The 20,187-nt window shown below is 42.9% G+C and overlaps 1 protein-coding gene across 1 annotated transcript in view; it reads right to left on the minus strand.

The window, feature by feature from the left end:
• The window catches only part of Dnm3 (dynamin 3), a 431,287-nt gene that overhangs the window by 88,568 nt on the left and 322,532 nt on the right, over window positions 1-20,187 (minus strand). Inside the window, exon 19 of the mRNA XM_048810033.1 lies at window positions 3,909-4,020. Coding sequence (XP_048665990.1) covers window positions 3,909-4,020 — 112 coding nt within the window. The remainder of the gene's footprint in view (window positions 1-3,908; window positions 4,021-20,187) is intronic.

A 20,187-nucleotide genomic window follows, 5' to 3' on the forward strand; every position in this document is an offset into this window, starting at 1 on the left:
CCCCCACCCCCGCCCACACACCCCAAAATGAATTGATACCAGTTCGTTTCCAGGGCACGTGTGGACCTCAGGTTCCTTCTTTCAGATGGCTGGCAGGTGACAGCCTGACAGCCCCTTGGCTCACTTCAGCCTGACCAATGCAGCCTCCAAGACTGTGCTGTCCCCTCAGGCAGCATCGGGCTCCCTTTGAACAACCCGACTTCCTCAGTCATCAGAGAAGAAAATTCTCACATGCCCAAATCCACTGACAGTTTCCAAAGAAAAGGTGCATACTAAGTTGGGAATCAGAGCTATGGACACGCTAATGACTCTGAATAATAGTAATAAAGGCACTGAATGTGCACTCAGTTGAAGGCACCGAGCTAGTTGTGATGCACAGGGACCTTTGGTTAATGTTATAAAATCACCCTGAGGAAGGACTGTTATTTTGAGTTTAGAGAATAAATAACTGGAAGATTAAATAAAATGCCTGCACCACATGGCTGATAGATAGCAAGGTCAGGATTTAAAATGTGAATGGATCTGACTTGAAGTCTATTGCATCCCACTGCACACAGTGCTTCAAAGAATCTGAATTTGGAATTCCTTAATGTTTATATACAAGTCACATTGTAAACCGTACTGTGTCAAAAAAGCTAGCTGTTACATCACGTTCTTTAGATAATTAATCAAATTTGTATTTGTTTGTAATTTTATTTACAGGAACAATCTATGTATGTGTCAGTAAAATAATCTTTTAAAAATTCTTCAGTAGTAGCCTTTGATTACCAACATACACACATGTTCACAGAATAAGTTCCCAGAATAAATCAGGACTTAGAAGTGTCAGTTATAGGTTAATTTCTTCAAATCTTTCCAAATCAGGAACAAAAACTATCCTTCTCCCAAATGTAAGTGAGTGTGCTCACAAAATGGAAGCTATAGGAAAGCATTCTATTTGATTAATTTTAACAGTTAGCTGCCATTAAATATCTGCAAACCAACCAAGCCTTTAATATGTCCCATAAGCCTACACTGTGCATAAAAATGCGAATATTGTGTATGATGAAAACTGAGACATGCAATGTTCATGGCACACTGCCAAGTTTGATTTCCTGTCTTGTCTTTGGTATGCAGTAAAAACTTCTCGTCTCCTTCTTCCAGGCAATTGTATCAAATGTGTGTTTATAAACAAATGAAAATGTGAAAAGAATCAAAACAGATTGTGGACGACATCACTAGATTTGCTTAAAAGTGAGTAGTCTGATTAAAAATATAAAATATTTCTTAGATTATCTTTTTGGTGTATGAAAATCCAGATTCATGAAAACTGGGGCTAGAAAAATTTGCTTTTCCATGATAGTTTTTCTTGCAGGGAATAAAAAAACACATTACAAAATTTCTTAAGCACAAAAACTACATTACAAGATTTCTTACATGGCCAATTGTTCTAGTGCACTTAAAACAGATTTTAGTTACAAAATTGTGATTTGAAACATTTTTACACAACTATAGCTGCATGTAAGGAAGAGACACACCCGCCCCCAACACTGATATCCTGCACATCTCAAGCATATTTGGAAGATAGAAGATAGCATGAAGGATTCACAATCCCGCTGGGCTTCATTATAGTTATTTCTAGCTGTTAAAGAAAGTGCTTGAGCTGGAAATGAGTCATGATCATTATCATTACACATGGAAACAGGGTCCTCACTGTGTTGCTCTGCTGGGTCCTTCCACGCCTTATCTCACTGGACCCCATCAATCACCCTCTCGGGGCAGCATTGTCTTATTTAAGCAATGAGAATTGTAAAATGTAAATGGCTAGGGCACCTGCCCAAGGTCACAGCTTGGAAGCGAGCTCCTGGGATTTGACACTAGAGCCTGTGCTTGGACCCAGAGGTGCTGCTGCTTCTAATCAGACCCAGCCATGAGGTCTTTCAAGAATGTAAATCTTATCATGGCAACTAGCTGGAGACACCCTTTCCTGGCTTCTCTCTCCCTCACAGTAAAATGCAAAATGCTCATTCCTTTAAGGCCAACATCATCTTGGAGACCACCTGCCAGTCTGTCCTGCCTCACGGTGTTCCAGACACACAGACCTTCTTGGGGCTGCTCTGAGATGCTGTGCTGTGCATGGTTTACACTTGCTCTGCCTCTGCCCCAAATCCCCTTCTTCAGACAGTCACAGCATTTAATCTCTCCTTTCCTTGAGAAGTCCATGCCAAGGCCTGCTCTTCAAAGGGGTTCCCCTGGTCACCTGCCCCTGCAAAAAGCTCACCTGCCCCTGCAAAAAGCTCACCTGCCCCTTGCTCTCACTGTCCCTTTAACTTATTTAGGTGGGACTTTCCATTATCTTGATGCTTCGTGATTACTGTTACACATGCACTTGCCCAGTGTCTGTTCTGTGGAGCAGGACCTTATAGCTCACCTGTCTCACTAATGCCTACGATGCTAAAAAGCATGTGCTCAGAAGGTTTTTTTTTTTTTTTGTGGAATGGATGAATAAAAAAAATTAAGTATACATGCATTTTTAATATAGAATGTTTGTGCAAGTAAACACACCACCATCAATGGATACAGAAGAGTAAAAAGTAATTGGAACTGAAACTTAGGTGGAAGTGATTTCCTCCAATTTTTAAAATGATTTCTTCATAGTCTCTCGAGAGGCATGCTTCTATGCAGATCTGTATGCCCGCACAGGAGAAAGACTGGACAGCAATTATGAAAATCGTAGATGCGTCTGTACCTTGGTATCACCAAGGAAGCATCAGGTGCAAGTCCTACTGAGAGGGCTCAGGGCACTGTGTGGGAGGGTCACTGTTTTAAGTGCCTCCCAGACACATGCAAAGGATGGAAGGGGTTGAGGGGTCCACGTGTAAACTAAAATAGGAGCAGAAGAACATTTTGGTACAAATCCTCCACCCTTTACTCCTAGAACTCTGTTAATTTCCAGTGTAAACCCAGGGATGCAGCTGGGCCTAAAGTTTCCCAGAAATGCTACAATTTTCTCACATTGTACCCAAATCTCAGACTGAGCCTGGAAAAGCCTCTGTCCCTACTGTGAGCCTAGATCAGTACCCGATCTGTCCCGTGAAGGGACTGAGAGCCAAGGAAGCAGCACAAGGCTCAAGCTGGGCCAGATCCTGGGGCTCTACTTTGGTGCTTCCACACTGGGGAGAAGCCAGGGTGGTGTCAAGACCCAGGAGCAGCAGGTGCAGAGACCCATCCATCTGCAGCGTGCTCAAGGGCCGGTGCACGCAAGATGGGCGGGACTTCCAGAGCTTAAACTCAGACTTCAGACGCGTCTGTGTAATATTATGGTTTCTAAAGAACACAAGGAGAAGGTCTGTTTATTAACTTCAGTGAGAGAAGTGTCTCCAGGACACTTGAAGTGTATTAATAAAGATAAGTGGAAAGAGCCATACTGTTTTTTGTACTTTCACACTCATAGTGACATTAGCCAGAGTTCAATACAGATACAACCACGGGTACAAGCAATACAGACACAAGGAAAAGAGAGATATTTATTTTTAAAAAATGAGTATTTTTTTAGAATCTGAAATACTCCTGTTACTACTGAAGATATGTTGCTCCTATTAATATTGTGGAATAACACAGAGAAATCATATAATACTGTGGGATAACGTGTAGAGGAAATCTTGATCTGAGAACATGTAGCTTATGTTTTGTGGCAAGGGAGGGCATTTGCTTCAATAAATACACTGATTAGGTTCTTAATACAGAAATCTGATGGAGAAAAGCATCATAAAAAGCAATATAAAGAGAATGAAGTATCAGCCAAGAGTTTGCCAGATTAACTAAATCAGTAAGAAAACTAGTTGCTCTAGCATGTGGTACAAAGAACTAGCATATTTTCTTCAACGCAGGTAATGATGATTGTTAAAAAAGAGGTATAGCCAACTTACTAAGGACTTGTCAGGGTAGACCCCAGCTCTTAGGAGAGAAGCCTTCCAGCTGTCCACATCCTCTTGAGAGTCGCAGGCCAGCTCAAGGAAACGGTAGTCTTTGTACACGTTCCTGGAGTTAAAAAAACAAAACCAAACCGTACTCTTAGTTTTAAGCCAAATAAAAAAGGATTCTATGTCACCGCAGACAATGATGATATAGATGACAGTCCAAGCAGAAGTTCCCCAGATAATCACTAGAGAAAAACCAAACAACCTACTGTATTTAAAAATAATTAGCAAATTCTGATACCTGTTTATCACATAATTATTTCTAATAAAAAACCCTCACAGTAAAGAGTTCATATTATCTGTGCTACTGAGCAATTCAAGGGCAAAGGGCGCATACACTCCCTGTGATGATGCCCTGGGTGCCAGCCGACTGGAGGGCTCTGGGGAAGGCATTTGCAACTGTCCAGTAATAAGATCAGTTTCTAAGGCCATTTTACAAGTCTGATTGACTAAGCAGCTCATAAAGCTTTTAAATGCAGGGGAATGATCTTACAACCTCAAAGACTGTTTAGATTCGGGACAGAAACGCTCGTCAAATTGTGAAAAGGAAAGGTAACCAGAGTTTAACAGGGTGCGATGCCTATGACGTGTCATCTAAAACTGGGACAATACTATGGTTTTCCTAATAATGAAAGTGCATACAGTGTAAGAATCCCATGTTGTAAAATTGGAAAACAAATGAAAATATAAAAGTGGCAGCTATCATCCAGGTGGGTGACACACGATCAGTGGGTGACACACAACCTTATGTTCATACATTCTTTAGTTCCACACGTTCATACAGTGGAAACTCCTTTTTCCGGCCCCTCCTTTTCTCTCTAGCTTTCTCATTAATGTTATCATATGACCATTTACCATACCGTTAGATCTTTACAAACACTGTAATGCCAGAATGGCCATTAATATAAATGGATGAACATTTGCTTACCCTCCTCCTGATATTAGATAATTAAATAATTTCCTTTTTGTTATTCCTAGCATAAGTAATATTTAAATGAACATTATTCATGCATATTTGCCACATTAACTGTTATTATTTTCTGAGGAAATACTACTAGAGAATTGCAGGATCAAGCCTTGTGATCATTTTTAAGATGATGATACACAGTCCAATTACCTTTGGGAAAACACAGTCCGACCTAGGCAGATGCTAGCAGCTACAAGATCACAGTCTTCTCTCCTTTCCCGTCCCCAGGAGCTCTCATTGGTACCTCAGCTTCCACCCAGCCGCACACGCCCATGTGCTGTGTCCATCTAGACCGCCTGAGGCAGGCTGCCCACTGACTTCTCTGCTTCCCTGTCAGTGACCCTGGACACGAACCATGAACTGGTGATTTCCAGATGGTCTTCTTCCACTGTTCCCAGGGCTTGTGGCAGTGGTGTCATCTGGGTACTTCGGGAGATTTCTGACACTTTCCATTTGTCCCCAACCCTCTTCCATTTGCCACTTAAGAGTGTCATGACCTTGTCATTGACTCTCTCTTGGACCATTACAATAGCCCCCAGTGGTCCCCCAACATCCCACCTCCCTTTCCATTTGTTCTCTGCACGGGATCCTCATGACCTGGGAATGTGAACGACGTCTCATCCCTGGGTAAGACCCCAATGGCAGCCACTTCTAGACCAGAGCCGCCATGATGGCCCTCATCCCCTGCAGGCAGTGGCCAGGACCTTGTGCTCTGGCTGCTTTGCACACCTGGCCCTCTGCTCCAGCCTCCAGCCTTCCTTTGGGTCCTCACGGGAGCCCCGGGCCTGGCCTATCCTGCTCTGCCTGGCAGTGCTTCCGTGTCTCTCTGCCCTTACCCCCTCCAGGGTCACGGCTTCCTGGGAACCCTTCCCTGACTCCCACCTCGTTCCATTTCTGTTTACCTTTTCGTCCTACCTCCTACCAAGTTGGTGCTTTTCCTTTTCTCTGTGTCCCTTTGCCTTTCTTCCCTTTCTCTCCTTCCTCCGTGCTCATCCTCATCCTCTCTCCCTCCCCCCTCCTCTGTTCTGAGGAATGTCTGCCTTTTCAATCAGCCATAGACGCCATGGGGACAGTGTGAGGATCATATGTATGTCCCCAGGGGATTCTGGGATGACAGTGGCTTAACTGGACTCCATTTCCTCTGCACTCCCGCTCAGGTCAAACAGGCCTTCCTTCTCAAGTCAGGCAGACCTCAGGATTGGGACCCAGGACCCAGGTGAGGGTGTGAGGGACACAGCTGTCGTACTTTCTTGCTTTGGGTTGGACAAGAGCTTTGTGGCCACCGCATGTGGCATACCCCTGTTACAGGGTCCCTCAACGACCACAGGACCCTCAGTGTGCCTGACCCTGCGCCCTCAGCAGGCGTGAAGGCGCAGAGCCTTCTCCACTCTAATGCAGGTGAAGGGATCCCTCCGGGTGCCTCCACAGGAAAGCGGCAACTTGCGATTACTGGCCCACAGCTGCTGAGACGTCTGTGGCTTCCGTGTGGAGGGTGGGACTAGCCGCTGAAAGCACTCGGCAACTGGAACGAGGCCACGGTGAACAAATGAGAGTAGAAGGACGCTGACAGAGGCCTAGCCGCCAGAGAGAAGGAAGGAGGACAGTGATCACCAAGGCCGTCAGTGGGGGAGAACCCCAGGGAGAAGCCTGAACCCCAGAGGGAGCCCTGAAGAGCTGCATGTGCAGGCTCCTGGGAAGTCCAACATCAGACCGTCCAATTAGAACGTCAAGTAGACACGAGGAAAGGGTGGTCATTACTGAGAGCAGAACTAGCAACGCTCAAGATCCATCAGGAAAAGTGGGAACCATAGAAGGAAAATAATGAGATCATAAGAAGACAGACCTGGAACACCTAACCTGAAAATATCTGGAGTCGTAAAAAAGGAAGATGAGAGGAAAAAAAGAATCATAAAAGAAACTATTTTTTTTTTAAAGGAAAGTTTCTCTGGGTTTTGCAGAGACACTCAAAATATGTAGATTGAAAGTGCAGTTCCACTTAGGCACCTGGGTTCTGAAATCGAGAAAATATTTTACAGACTGCTTTTAAGACACAGAAAGGTAATTACAAAAGAAGACGAACTGGCTGTCCCTGGGCTGCACATTCAAATGGCAGAAGGCTGTGAAATGATACCCCAGGGCTGCAGAGTTGGCACCCATGGCCATGGAGATGTGATCCACACACTCCAGGGAACCCCGAAGCTGGCTCAGGGCTAAAGCAGCCCCACAGACCCTGAGAGGGGCCTCCAGGCGAGGAGAGATGAGGAAGAGAGGAAACAGGGGCTGCAGCACCCACAGCCACATGGAGACAAGTGCAGAGAGACCAGGAGTGTCCATCACGAGGGCCAAACGCGGACGCTGGACACACAGGAAGTACTCAGCCACACTCACCAAAAGTGCTGATCTGGAAAGGGCTGGAGACGGTGGAAATGTACCCAAGGTCTCCTCTGGCAAGTGGAGGGGTGGAGAGGGGGGAAACAGAATTAAAGGGATCTTGGAGGTCGGGGACTGGGGGGGGAGGGGGAGGAGGAGGAGGAGGGGGAGGGGGAGGAGGGCGAGGAGGAGGAGGAGGAGGAGGAGGAGGAGGAGGAGGTCGTCTCTCATCAGAGAAATAATTAATAACTCGCCTCATGGATTAATAGGACTATTTATTGACTATGTAGTGATGATACTAATATTTCATTAACTATTATGGAAGTAAAGAGTATAATTAAACTCCAGAATTGAAAAAAAGGGAGAGAGACATTAATCATCTTTGGAGCAGATCAACCAAAAGAGAAAAAGGGTAGAATTAGAAAAAGAAAAAAATGACATAAAAAAATTGAGTACGTTAATTATTAAATTAGTACAAAGGGACTGAATCCTCTAAACTCAGGCAGGAATTTTAGGTGAAAAAAACAAAACCTAGTTATGTATTATTCATAAAAACAAAGGTGCAAAGAGATATCAGGTAAGAAAAAAATAAAGAAATTTTTAAAGTATAAATGGCAATATTAACAGCATACAAGTAGAATTTAAAAGTATAATAAATGATATCACAGTATGAACAGAAAATATTCTGTAATGATATGAGGTATATTTTATGGAGTTTGGAAAATATTCATAAAGCTGTTTGCACCAAATAATGCAGTAGTTAAGTAAATGAAGCAGGTGCTATGAAAAATACAACACGAACTCAAAATAATTAATTGAAATAGAAGCATAGGTACTTTTTAGTGTATTAATAGCTATGCATAATAGTGGTGTTCATTTTGCCATATTAAGTGCATATAAAATACCGTTCTCCATTTCAATCCCCAGTACTTCCTCTTTCCCTCCCCCTATGTCCTTCCTCTACTCGTATAGACACATTTTAATATAACTCTTCTCAAATTGGATGGTTATAATGAACAAAAATAAAACACATAATGGAAATAAGTAGTATAATCAAAGAAGTTCTTTTAATAGAATTTTTATCACTTGAATAGAAAAAATGCTTAGTTTTTATAAAATGTTTATAAAAATCTGTTATCCACCTAGACCAATACTTTTACACAATATCATCCTTACTTAGCTTTAAAAAGGAAAGATCATCTATGTCATATTCTTTGATCATAAACCAAACAAAAAAAAAAAAAGAAAAGGAAAAAAAAGAAAAATGCAGAAAAGAATTTCTAAACAAAAGAGGTAAAAGAAAAACTTGAGAAACACACTCCTAGATAACCCTGTGTCATAGAAAAAGACAAAAGGGCAGATTATTTAGAAAAAAATATAAACTCTTCATACCCAGTGGAGCAGAGCAAAGGCTGTAGAAAAACGTGTGGCTTAAAATATGTTTACCATTTAGGCAAGAGGGGAAAAGTCAATGTTTATCCAGAGAAATCAAGATTATTTACAAAACAAAAAGAGATAATTAACAGAGATTAAAACCATAATTAGTGAAATAGAAGATATAAAATTCACATAACAGATAAGCTCACCCACAGTGTCTTCCCCTTACCAATACATAATTCACTTACAGTCTTAATTAAGGGGGGAAAAATGGGAGAACAAAGTATATATGATCACAAATGGGAAAGGATATATAATCACAAACATAGGAAATATTGAAAAAAATAAAATCCAATACTATACACAATGCTATAGTAAAAATTAAGAATCCCAAAGAAATTAATAATATCCTAAAATAGGTACAAATTATCAAAATTAACTCAAGAAATAATTGGAAAATTCAAGTGCTTGGCAAAACACCACTAGAATGAATAAGATGCTGGGTTTAAAGGGCTAATATGTTCACAGCAGCACAATTCACAATAGCTAGACTATGGAACCAACCCAGATGCCCTTCAATAGATGAATGGATAAAAAAAAAATGTGGCATTTATACAAAATGGAGTATTACGCAGCACTAAAAAATGACAAAATCATGGAATTTGCAGGGAAATGGATGGCATTAGAGCAGATTATGATAAGTGAAGCTAGCCAATCCCTAAAAAACAAATGCCAAATGTCTTCTTTGATATAATGAGAACAACTAAGAACAGAGCAGGGAGGAAGAGCAAGAGGAAAAGATTAACATTAAACAGAGACATGAGGTGGGAGGGAAAGGGAGAGAAAAGAGAAATTGCATGGAAATGGAAGGAGACCCTCATTGTTATATAAAATTACATATAAGAGGTTGTGAGGGGAAAGGGAAAAAAAAAACAAGGGAGAGAATTAAATTACAGCAGATGGGATAGAGAGAGAAGAAGGGAGGGGAGGGGAGGGGGGATAGTAGAGGATAGGAAAGGTAGCAGAATACAACAGTTATTAATATGGCATTGTGTAAAAATATGGATGTGTAACCAATGTGATTCTGCAATCTGTATATGGGGTAAAAATGGGAGTTCATAACCCACTTGAATCTAAAGTATGAAATATGATATGTCAAGAGCTTTGTAATGTTTTGATCAACCAATAAAAAATAAATAAAGAGCAAGACACACAAACTCTGCTGCCTTTCTCAGTACTGCCAATAATGTAGAAATCGAAATGGGAAAAGATCCCATTCACATTAGCAGCAAAGCCTATAAAAACAGAAATATTTTTTATTAAGAAAATGACAAAATCTTCTTGAACAGCACGAAGATCTTAACAAATAGAAAGGCCTATTCGGACGAGTGGGCTTATACTGACAAAGTGACCAGCACTAACAGAGACACAATAAATATTTATTGAATAATGACTCTCACACTCAAATAGTGAGTATCGTGTTTAAAGAAACTTTAATTTTATAACAAAGTGGTCCTCCATCAATGCTTTGACATTTTTGCACACTAAAGATTTTGACCTTCTGGGGCTGAGGTTGTGGCTCAGCGGTGGAGTGCTCGCCTAGCATGTTCGAGGCGCTGAGTTCGATCCTCAGCACCACATAAAAATTAAAACAAATAAAAATAGAGGTGTTGTGTCCAAATACAACTATCTATCTATATATATATATTTAGTTGTTTATATATGTCATATATATATGACTTTGACCTTTTAATATGTTTATTGAAATGATGCTCTTTATCCTGATTTCATTACATATTTTTTGTACATTAATTCAAAGGTTCCTTTCTTCTTATTTGTATTTAACAGACATATATATTTTTTCTTATCTTTTTTACTTTTACCTATTTTACTTTTTGAAAAGACTTATAAAAACCAACAGCATGGCTGCATTTTATTTTTATTTTCCATCTAAAAATCACCACCTATGAGCAGGGAAGTTTCAATAATGTTTACTCCTTGACATGGCTATGAGTTTGGTCTTAGTTTTGTTATTCTGAGATGTGCTTTTATCTCAATTATTTATTTTTGGTATTTGGGATTGAACCCAGGGACGCTTACCCACCGAACCATGTCCCCAGTTCTTTTTATTTTGAGACAGGGTCTCACTAAGTTGCTTAGATCCTCGCTAAGTTGTCGAGGCTGGCCTTGAACTCATGATCCTCCTGCCTCAGCTTCCCAAGTTGCTAGGATCCTAGGTGGGCACCACAGAGCCTGACTTGCTTTTATAATTATTATTTTTAATGCTCTTTACTATTTCCTTTGTTTAAGGTGAGAAACGAACTGCCTTTTGACATGTTTGTCTTTCAGTTTATCTTCAAGCTTTTCGAATCATTTTGGTATGTATGAAATTCAGTAGTAAAAGCGTGGCTTCTCACTGCCTGAACTGAGAGCGCTTGCTTTCTGCCACTTTATCACATGGAGTTTGTTAATAGATGCAGACATACTGACCTAGATTATTCCTGAATTATTGTTTTCACATCTCAAAAAAGAATTTCCTTGTTTCTTTTTTAAACGTTTGTATTTGATTTTGTTACATTCAAGCAATTATTTGGAAGGAACTCTCTCGGTTTATCTTGAACAAATATTTACCATCAGGCATTTTTAATCTGGATTTCCCCATTTGTGAATTCTCACTTGGATTCGTTTTTGAGTTGGCCTCACCGTAGAGAGTTGGCACAGCATCTCCTTTTCTCAAGACGATGCTGTGGAGAGACGCAGAAGCAGCTTCTGGTTGTCTTCTTGTCTGCTCTACTCCTACTGCAGGCCTGGTGGGTTTTCAGTCCAGTTCACTAAATGGTGGGCGGACATCTCCACTTTCCAGTGTTTCTGAGACCTTCCACGTGTGCTGTGCATGTGAATTTTGGGGTATTGCAATGGATATTGAAGGGCAAAAGAGAAACTTTTCACCATCTTAGAAGAGAAATTATCCCATTTAATCTTCACAGCAACCCGGCAAAGTTGGTAGTTGAGGTCTCTCACAGATGAGGACGCAGATCAGAGATTAGGGGACTTTCCCAAGATCGAATAATCAAGAAACGGCACACTCAGGGCTTACCACTGTCCTTGACATATGGCCTCCATAAAACAAATAGCTATGAATGAGAGAAAGAAAGGATGAATGAATGAACGAATGTGCAAGGCATGCATGGTGCTCATTAACTTATGGCCAGGTCCTTTGCTTCTTGCAGAAGGCCTAAGATATAAAAGTGTCACAAATAGTTGACTGACAGACCACAACAGCACAATAAATCATTTCAAATAAATAGGTAGATATTTAAAGGAAGAATATTCTCCAAGTAGGAAAGTTCACTGTGCTGGTGTGGAAGGGCTGATGGATCATCTCGACAGGATACAGTTATCGGTTTCTAATTATCTAGTTGTTTCCCTCCCAGAGCTCTCAGCTACCACTCGGGCCATCTTGGGGAGGTGTCTCCATGGCACAGAACGAGCTCCCTAAGATGTGAAGGTGCGGGACAGCAAGGTGGACTGAGGCCCAGCAGCCCCGGCCAGCTGGAAAGCACGAAGAGCAAGACGATGCAGACTTTCCACATTCTCTGAGCGGCTCTGAAGAATTCGGCTCTGGCCCGTTCCCTCTGACCGTTCTCCAAAGAGTTTGCTTTCAGGGGCTCTTCACATGGAAAATCTTAATTTTTTTCCTCTTAAAGGAGAGCCAAATTCTTGAGAGGGAAAATAATTATCTGGTTGAAACATTAGGAGAGGGTCAAAGGCTCCCGTGGCTTTGGCTGCTTCATTTCTACCCATTTCGAAGCCTCCTCTTAGGCTGCGTCTAGACATCGGAGGGGAGTTGGATGCAGGTTTAAGACACTGAATGGAGTGATTTACTGGAAGTCTCATGGATTCTGTCGATGAGCTTCCAGGTTCTCACCACACGCTGTAGCTGTGCAGATAACCCACAGCAATTTGTACTGACTGCATCGTTTTGTTTAGTCTATTTCAGCTGCAATCATGCAGATAGGAGCTTCTGAATGATTGCACTGCAAAACCAAACTGACCGGGTTTCACAGTTTGAAGCAAAGAACGGCACTGCTACCCGAGAAAACATGCAGGAGGAATTTTGATCCCTGAGGTCTTTTAAGTTTTTCACTGAAGGGAACAAGACCACGTGATGAACCCCGGTTTTGATTCTATGTGAAAATTCTGTTCCCATGTCAAAAGAATGCTTTCAGCTGTTAAAAATGGGAAGTTCAATTTCTCTACCTATGCTGGCTCTTCAAACATCTCAAACCAGATACTAAATGACTACGAATGATTCAAAATAATCTTCAAATTCTTTTGTTCCAATTGTCAAATCATTAGACAAAAATAAATTTTTAGGAGAGGAACTGCTAGTCCACAAGGTCTGCACACGACCTTGACATTGATCACACATCACCAAATAGGCCCCAGGGAGGCTGGACACAGCCTGCCACATGAGTACCCCTTACCACCCTGGCCATTCCTTCTCACGTTTCCAGCTCTGAAATTGCTCTTTTCATTGGCAATTCTTGGTTCCTAGTGAAATTGTCAAGTATATATATGTTAGGTATTTTTTATCATTTTTTAATGCACTATGGAATTTCCTTAAATTGCAAACTTGCCTCCTGGATTTTTAAATAGGATTAATTTGCAATTAAAAAACGTATCTTGATAAAATTTTTTCACAAACTTATAGATGCATGTTAGGAATGTGTGTGTGTGTGTGTGTGTGTAAGTCTCTAAGCCAACTCTTCAGCCAGTATCTTCAAATGTTTCTTATATGAAGAATTTTCTAGATATTACAGTTCATTCTTGGCCTCCCAAGTGTTTGCTCTATTTTAAAAGATTTTCTGAAAATGAAACGCCAGCAACTGATTACAAACCTATGGATATAATATTATACAAATGCAAGGAAACAGTGTGATGGGATGCTTGTCTTCTTTCTGGACAGTAAACTTTCACTAACGTAAGCCCAGGAGAATGGGATGGAGCCCAGCAGAGTGGGTCGATGTCAAGGCTGTGAAGACCTCATGCAATCCCATGTGCTCTACTGCTCCTACACCACACCAGGTAAGGAAACCTCCCTGCATCTCAGTTTATTCATCCACAGAATAAGAATAATAATGTCTACCTCAAGCTAACGATGGAGAAATATAAGGTTGTATTTGTGGAAGAGCTTAACTAATAGTCAGTATAAGGTATATATGAGCAAAATACAGAAAATTTTAAAAACTTAATTATGCATTATTGCCACTGCCTTTTGGTCTTTTACTTGTGGCTGCATATAAAACCAGGGTTCTTCAGAACTGAATGCACATAGTCCTTTTTAAACAAGAGAGTAAAATTTACGTTTAGTATGGTTACATTTTATCTGGTTGGTTTGGGCCCATCATTCCAGCTTGCTGGGATGTCTGAATCCTGATTCTGGCAAATGGTACCTTCACAACTCTTCCTGTTTTGCTTTATGTGCATGTTTGTCATAACACAGTATTCTTACGCTGTCGTCAGGGTCGGTGGCAATCACACCATGACCTACAGCAGACCTCAGATGATCCCTAGGCAGGGTCACTTGTTCCTTTAACCTGCTCTCTTACTTCTTAAGAAGTAAGACTTCACACGAGGCACTTTTAGTTGGGTTTCTCTATTTTCCTTCAGGTGTATTCCAAAAGACTTCATCAAGGTCTAAGGATATTATATTTGCTTAATTCTATTAAAAACTAGAGTTAGTATAGTTCAACTTGTTTTTCCGTGATTCAAAACAAGTTTCTACTGGCCACTGATTTGTTAAGTAATTACAAATGTCTTTTTTGACTAATTAGAAATTTATATACCAAGGCATTGGTGATAAAGTCATCAGTCACAATTTCCGTTTTGTTTTCTTTTTTGAACATTTACTCCCACTGTAGATTTCTGCTGATCCCTGATTCCACAGATTCCCACCAGTCACCTCCCTCCTTACATTTTCTGTTCAGCAGATCACTGTAACCACAACCTCGAGACCGTCAACTCTTTCCCATCTTTCCCTCCACTCTTCTACTTGCCTAATAAAACTCCAATCCAGCAATTTTCTTACTGCTCCATCTAAGTTTCTAATGAATGCCAGACAAAAAGTCAGACAGTGGGGCTGAGGGCACTCAGACCAAGTTTATAATTGCAAATATCAAGCGGGCACCCGGTGTCTCCAGACCTCCAGGCTGTCATTACAAAGTTAATGTGCTCTCTCACTGTACCAGATGACTCTCAGTTCAAACCTTTCTTCCCTTCAATCTCCAAAACCCCCTTGGCCACTCTCACTTGGTTGATAATGCTCCATTCTTCACAATGAAAATACAGATGAGAATAATCCATCTTCTTTCCAACAAACCCACCAGACGACCTGTACTTGTAACCACAGACTCTGCCTTTCCCTTAACAATGAAAGGTCAAACCTAGTGTATAGACTGGGTCCCATTTCTCCTAAGTCCTCGTGAACTTCCTTCCCATAATTATTCTTTTTTTTTTTTTCTCTACTTAACAATTTCTTCCTTTTTTCTCTTTGGATCATCTGCATGATAAAACCAGATCTTCACACACACACACACACACACACACACACACACACACACACGCTTGGCCCCTCTCCACTCCTAAGAACTCCCATTTCTCTTTGCTTTTATGGGAAAACTCCTTGAGTTACCCTGATCACTCCCTCCAGCCTCCCCCTCTCATGCTCTCCAGGGAGGATGGTGGTCCTTCCTGCCAGGTGTGTGTTCTACAGGTTGCTAGAGCGATTCTCAGTTCCCTGCCGGGTGCTCTGCGGCTTTACTGCAGCACTGCCATTGCTGACCTTGCCCTCTCAAGACTTCTGTACCACTACCCCGACTCCGTGTTTCTCCGGAATCTCTTTTACTGTCGATTCCTCCTTTGTTAAACCTTTGAATTCTGGGATACTGAGGGCTAGGTCCAGGGTCCGATTCTGTCCACCTTTTCTCAGGTGGTCCTTAAATATCATTCAAATGTGGATGAGCTACAGATCCCATGTCCAAGCCACTGTCTTCTCCCTGGGTGACCACTGCAGCTCCTGACCTCTCCTTGATACTCTCCACCAGGAAGCCACCCTGGCCCGGCGTCACCATCCTGCTCAGCATCCTCTAGTGAGCGGGAAGATTTCAGGCCTCTGGGGACAACCGACCTGCCTCCTTGCCCTCCCCGACCTCTTGCTTGCTCTGGGCCAGCTCGGGCTGGAGGGACGTTCCGCCTCATCACTTGCATCCCTGGTCCACAGCCATCCCTTGGGGAAGCCTTGGGCCCAGCAGCTCAAGTTCTGCACCCCCCACCCCCCTCATTCATTTCCTTCTTCTGTTTTCTCCAGCACTTATCTGTATCAACATCACATCCGTTAGATCTGTTGTCTCCCGCCAACCCGCCAACTGCAATCTAAGTTCATTGGTGGGGCTTGAGTGTTCACCAATAGGTCCCCACCTTTACACAAAATAGTAGGGACTCGTTAGCATTACTTTTTTGCCTGATGGACCACTCTCATTGATTTTTCTTGGTATCAAACTTCTCCAGAGATTCTCCATAATTAATGATACAGAGATCCTACACTGCTCTAAATTGAGAATGAAACCTGTGATTTCATTCATGTGAATTTAATAAGCTAGGACCAAGAATTATTTTTTATCTTTATAGTCCTGATTTCATATATCTATGGTAACAAAACAGAAGTGCAATAAAAGTAGAAATTATGATAAAAAGCCAGACAGAAAAGAACCACCAAACCATTTCAAATAACATAAAACTCCAAAAACACTTGTGTCAAATAGCAACTCAAAACTATAATCACATGGTATATACAAAACAACAGAATTGTATTACACACAGGACTGAAATTCTGCACATGTAGCCAAAACTCTATTCAGAGGTTAAATAAATAAATAAATAAAGCACTCAGCCCCAAATGCCTTATCATAAAATAAAAAAGCTAAAGCACACACTGTCAGCATTGGATTTAACAAGTTGGAAAATTATAAAAACTAAGAAGAATACAGGGCTTTTACAAAGTCAGGAAATAATTATGGAAAACCAAATATACCATGGTTAAATTTAAGAGCTTGTTCTTTGATGAATCAGACAATGAGACAACACTGTAATATAAGCAGTGGGAAAACAAACAAAATTAGAAACGAGACATATGACTTAACAGGCAGGAGATGAAATGATCCTAAGAGATGCTAAGTATACTTTTATGATAGTGAATTTCTAAGTATCAGTTATGGATAAAATTTCTAGGAAATACACATAAAATCAAATCATAAAATCTCTATAGACATCAATATCCACAGGACAAATAGGAAAAATTTTCATTCAAAATAGTTCTGGTTTCGGAGCGTTTTATAGGTCTCTTCCCCCCAGATTTTCGGGGAAAGCCTCTTTATGCAGGAACTCCCGGGAGCACTCACCGGCTAAGACGCGTTGTAAATCTCCACAATGCGGAGCTGCCACGTGGGCTTCTGGGGCTCACTCCATCAGAGTCTGTTTCCTTTGAGCTCCTCTAGGGCGAGCACCGAAAGGGCCAGACTTCTGACCCCTCCCCATAAGCCAATCTCGCCCGTGAACACAGACGTAGAGCTCCTCAACACCCTAGAAAACGGAATCCACTGGAGACGTAGGCGATCCAGTTATCGCCTCCACTTGAGGCTTTGCTGTGGACTCTCCGTGACAGGCCATCAGGAGGCTGCTGCTTTCAGTGCCACGGAGGAGCTGGCCACCACGCACCCTGGGCTCCACACTGGCCTTCTTGATAGCTCCAACTTCAAGCTCCCGCCTTCCTCTCAACTCTCCTCCTCCAAAGTCCCCTCATGTAGGTCAAGGGCACCTGTCACACCTAGACGCTGGTGCGGGATGCCTGGGTGTGATTCTCCACATCTCTTTGTCCCCGCCTCGTTTCCCATCCTTCTGCCAACAGGCCCTTCAGGGTCCCCTGGCCACTCCTCTACTCCATCTTCCTAGTCCAGGGTGCCACCGCCTCTCACTTGGACCACCAGGAAAACCTCCTAACTCTTGCCACCGGCCAGCCTACTCTTCATTCTGCAGCCAAACCCAACCATATGGGAGCCAGCGAAGCAAGCTCCACACAGCTTACAGGGTCCCTGACTCTTGCTCATCAAGCCCCAGCTGTCAGCCACATGAACATGCAGAGCTTCTTTCTACCTCAGGGTCTTGGGACATGCTGCGCCTCTGTCGAGAGCAACCTCCCCTCCCCTTCACCCAGCCTCTTTCTGCATGTTCTCCCAGGGTTAGCCTTAACCATCCTCAGTTTCCCCAACAGGTCGCTCTGTGACAAATTCTCAGGGATGCAGCAGTGAACACTTTTAACTGAGCAGTCATTCTCTGCTCTCAGCCTCCCTTACCCTCCTGCACATTCCACAAGAGTAGGGGATGCTTCTCTTGTTCAGAGAACTGAAGCACAGCCCGATGCTCAGGAAACAATTTTCGGTGTCTAAAGGAGAGACTGAAGCGATCACAGTGACAGAGTTACCTGCTCCCCCATCTCTTGACACTCTTTTCCTTGTATTTCAGTATCACCCTCAAAGATCAAGGCAGCAATCTTGTATTGGACCCTGCTCATGGCCTTTGACTCAAAGAAGATGATTCACTGAGAAAGGGCGAATTTCTTGGGCCTGAGTCGATTCCATACTCAACCTATGCTATTTCCTTTTCTTGATAGAGAAAGATCTTTTTTTTTTTTTTTTTAAAGGAGTGAATAAAAATTGAAAACAAAAATTTAAAACAACATGGAAACATATTTTCAAGTCAAAGTGCACTGGGCATGGTGGCACATGCCTATAATCCCAGTGGCTTGGGAGGCTGAGGGGCAGGAGGATTGTGAGTTCAGAGCCAGCCTCAGCAATTGCAAGACCCTAAGCAACCCAGTGAGACCCTGTCTCTAAATAAAATAAAAATAGGGCTGGGGACGTGGCTCAGTGGGCGAGTGCCCCTGAGTTCAACTCCTGGTACCCCCCACCCCGCCCCCCAAATGTTTTTAAAAGCCAAAGTGCCTTGCAAAACACATGTACTGTAAGTGCAGCTGCAGGCGACTAAGCCGCCAGTCACCCTGACCTGCTCTGCCTGCCAGTGCGGTGGTGCCAGGTCCGTGTCAGCATTCGTCATGGTCACCACGAGAAAGCGGAAAGCATGAGTTTGCCTTCTAACTGTGGGCTCCCATTTATGGTGGAAAAGGCCAAGAAGGTCGACCAGGACTGCGCGGGGGGGAGGTTCTCACAGAATGGACAGAAGCTTCATATCTAATGCTCCGCCTTGCCCCTACATCCGCAGTGATCTGATGTCACGGGGATGGAGAGGCATGGAAACAAAGATCAGGGAACCCGGGACTGCTGAGTGAGTGGGAACTTCATCTCCTGGTCTCCAGAAGGTCCTTCAGCTTCTGGCCCCCTGTCCGGGCCTGTGTTGCTTCCTCTCCTAGAGAGGAGGAGAAGGACTGGCTGGACTGCTGAGCCATGGAGGGGAAGTTGAGCAGGCTCTGCCTGCAGTCCCCAGGCGTCCTGCAGAGCTCTGCCCTTGAGGCTCAGCGCTCTGCCCTCGAGGCTCAGCTGTGCAAGACGCTGGCCTCCCTCTCCCTCCGTTTGTCTCAGCCCTTATCTGTTTGTTTCCTAAAAACAGCAACAGCAGCAACTTTAACTAGAGGGGAGAAAGGGGTGTGAGGAAGAGGCCCCCCCCCCAGGCTCCAAGGCTGGCTTGAGGGGGTGGGCAAGGGGCTTTGGTTTCAGAGGGGTAAAGAGGAGGCCACGCAGGCCTTGGGTGGAAATGCCCCGGTCGGCACTGGCCATGCGGGGCTGGTGCCTCAGGATAATAAATAATAGTCCCGCTGCATGTGGCTGTAGTGCTGGGTGCAATGTGAATTTGTTTATTTTAGTTTAATCAGCTTATCAGCTTCGTTAAGTTATTTTCCCAGAGGAGGACAAGCCAAACAGCCACAGGTCATGTGTCTACTTGGGCATAACCAATAGCAGGCAAATTAGCCAATATTACAATGTCATTAAAAAAGTTGTTGTTGCAATCCAACTTCATTTAGCCCAAAGCCATGAGAGACTTTAGAAGGGAATAAAAGACCACTGTGAAGAAGGCGGAGGAGAACCACAATTCTTCTCTGTCGGTCTCCTTTATTAACCTTTCGTAGGAGCGGGTGGTGATGGCCTGCTTCGGCTCAGCATTTCCAGAATCTGAGGAGTAAATGCGGGGCAGCCGTGGGCTTTATCATGGTGGGGACAAGGTGCCACCCGTCCACTCACCTGGCCTCTTCCCCTTGACATTCATGCTACCTGAGTCTCTCACTGGGGTTAGTGACTAAGTAACAATCATATTATTATATAAATTCAAAATAATGATTCATTAGGAAGTTCTGAAGACTGAGATTTATAAAGTACCAAAAAGGGGAAGCAGCATCCACCCCACAAGGCAGAGTACCCATCAAGCCAACAAAACAAGCCCGATTTT

This window comes from Marmota marmota, unplaced genomic scaffold, assembly GCF_001458135.2.
Source record: "Marmota marmota marmota unplaced genomic scaffold, marMar, whole genome shotgun sequence".
NCBI classification, from domain to species: Eukaryota; Metazoa; Chordata; class Mammalia; order Rodentia; family Sciuridae; genus Marmota; species Marmota marmota.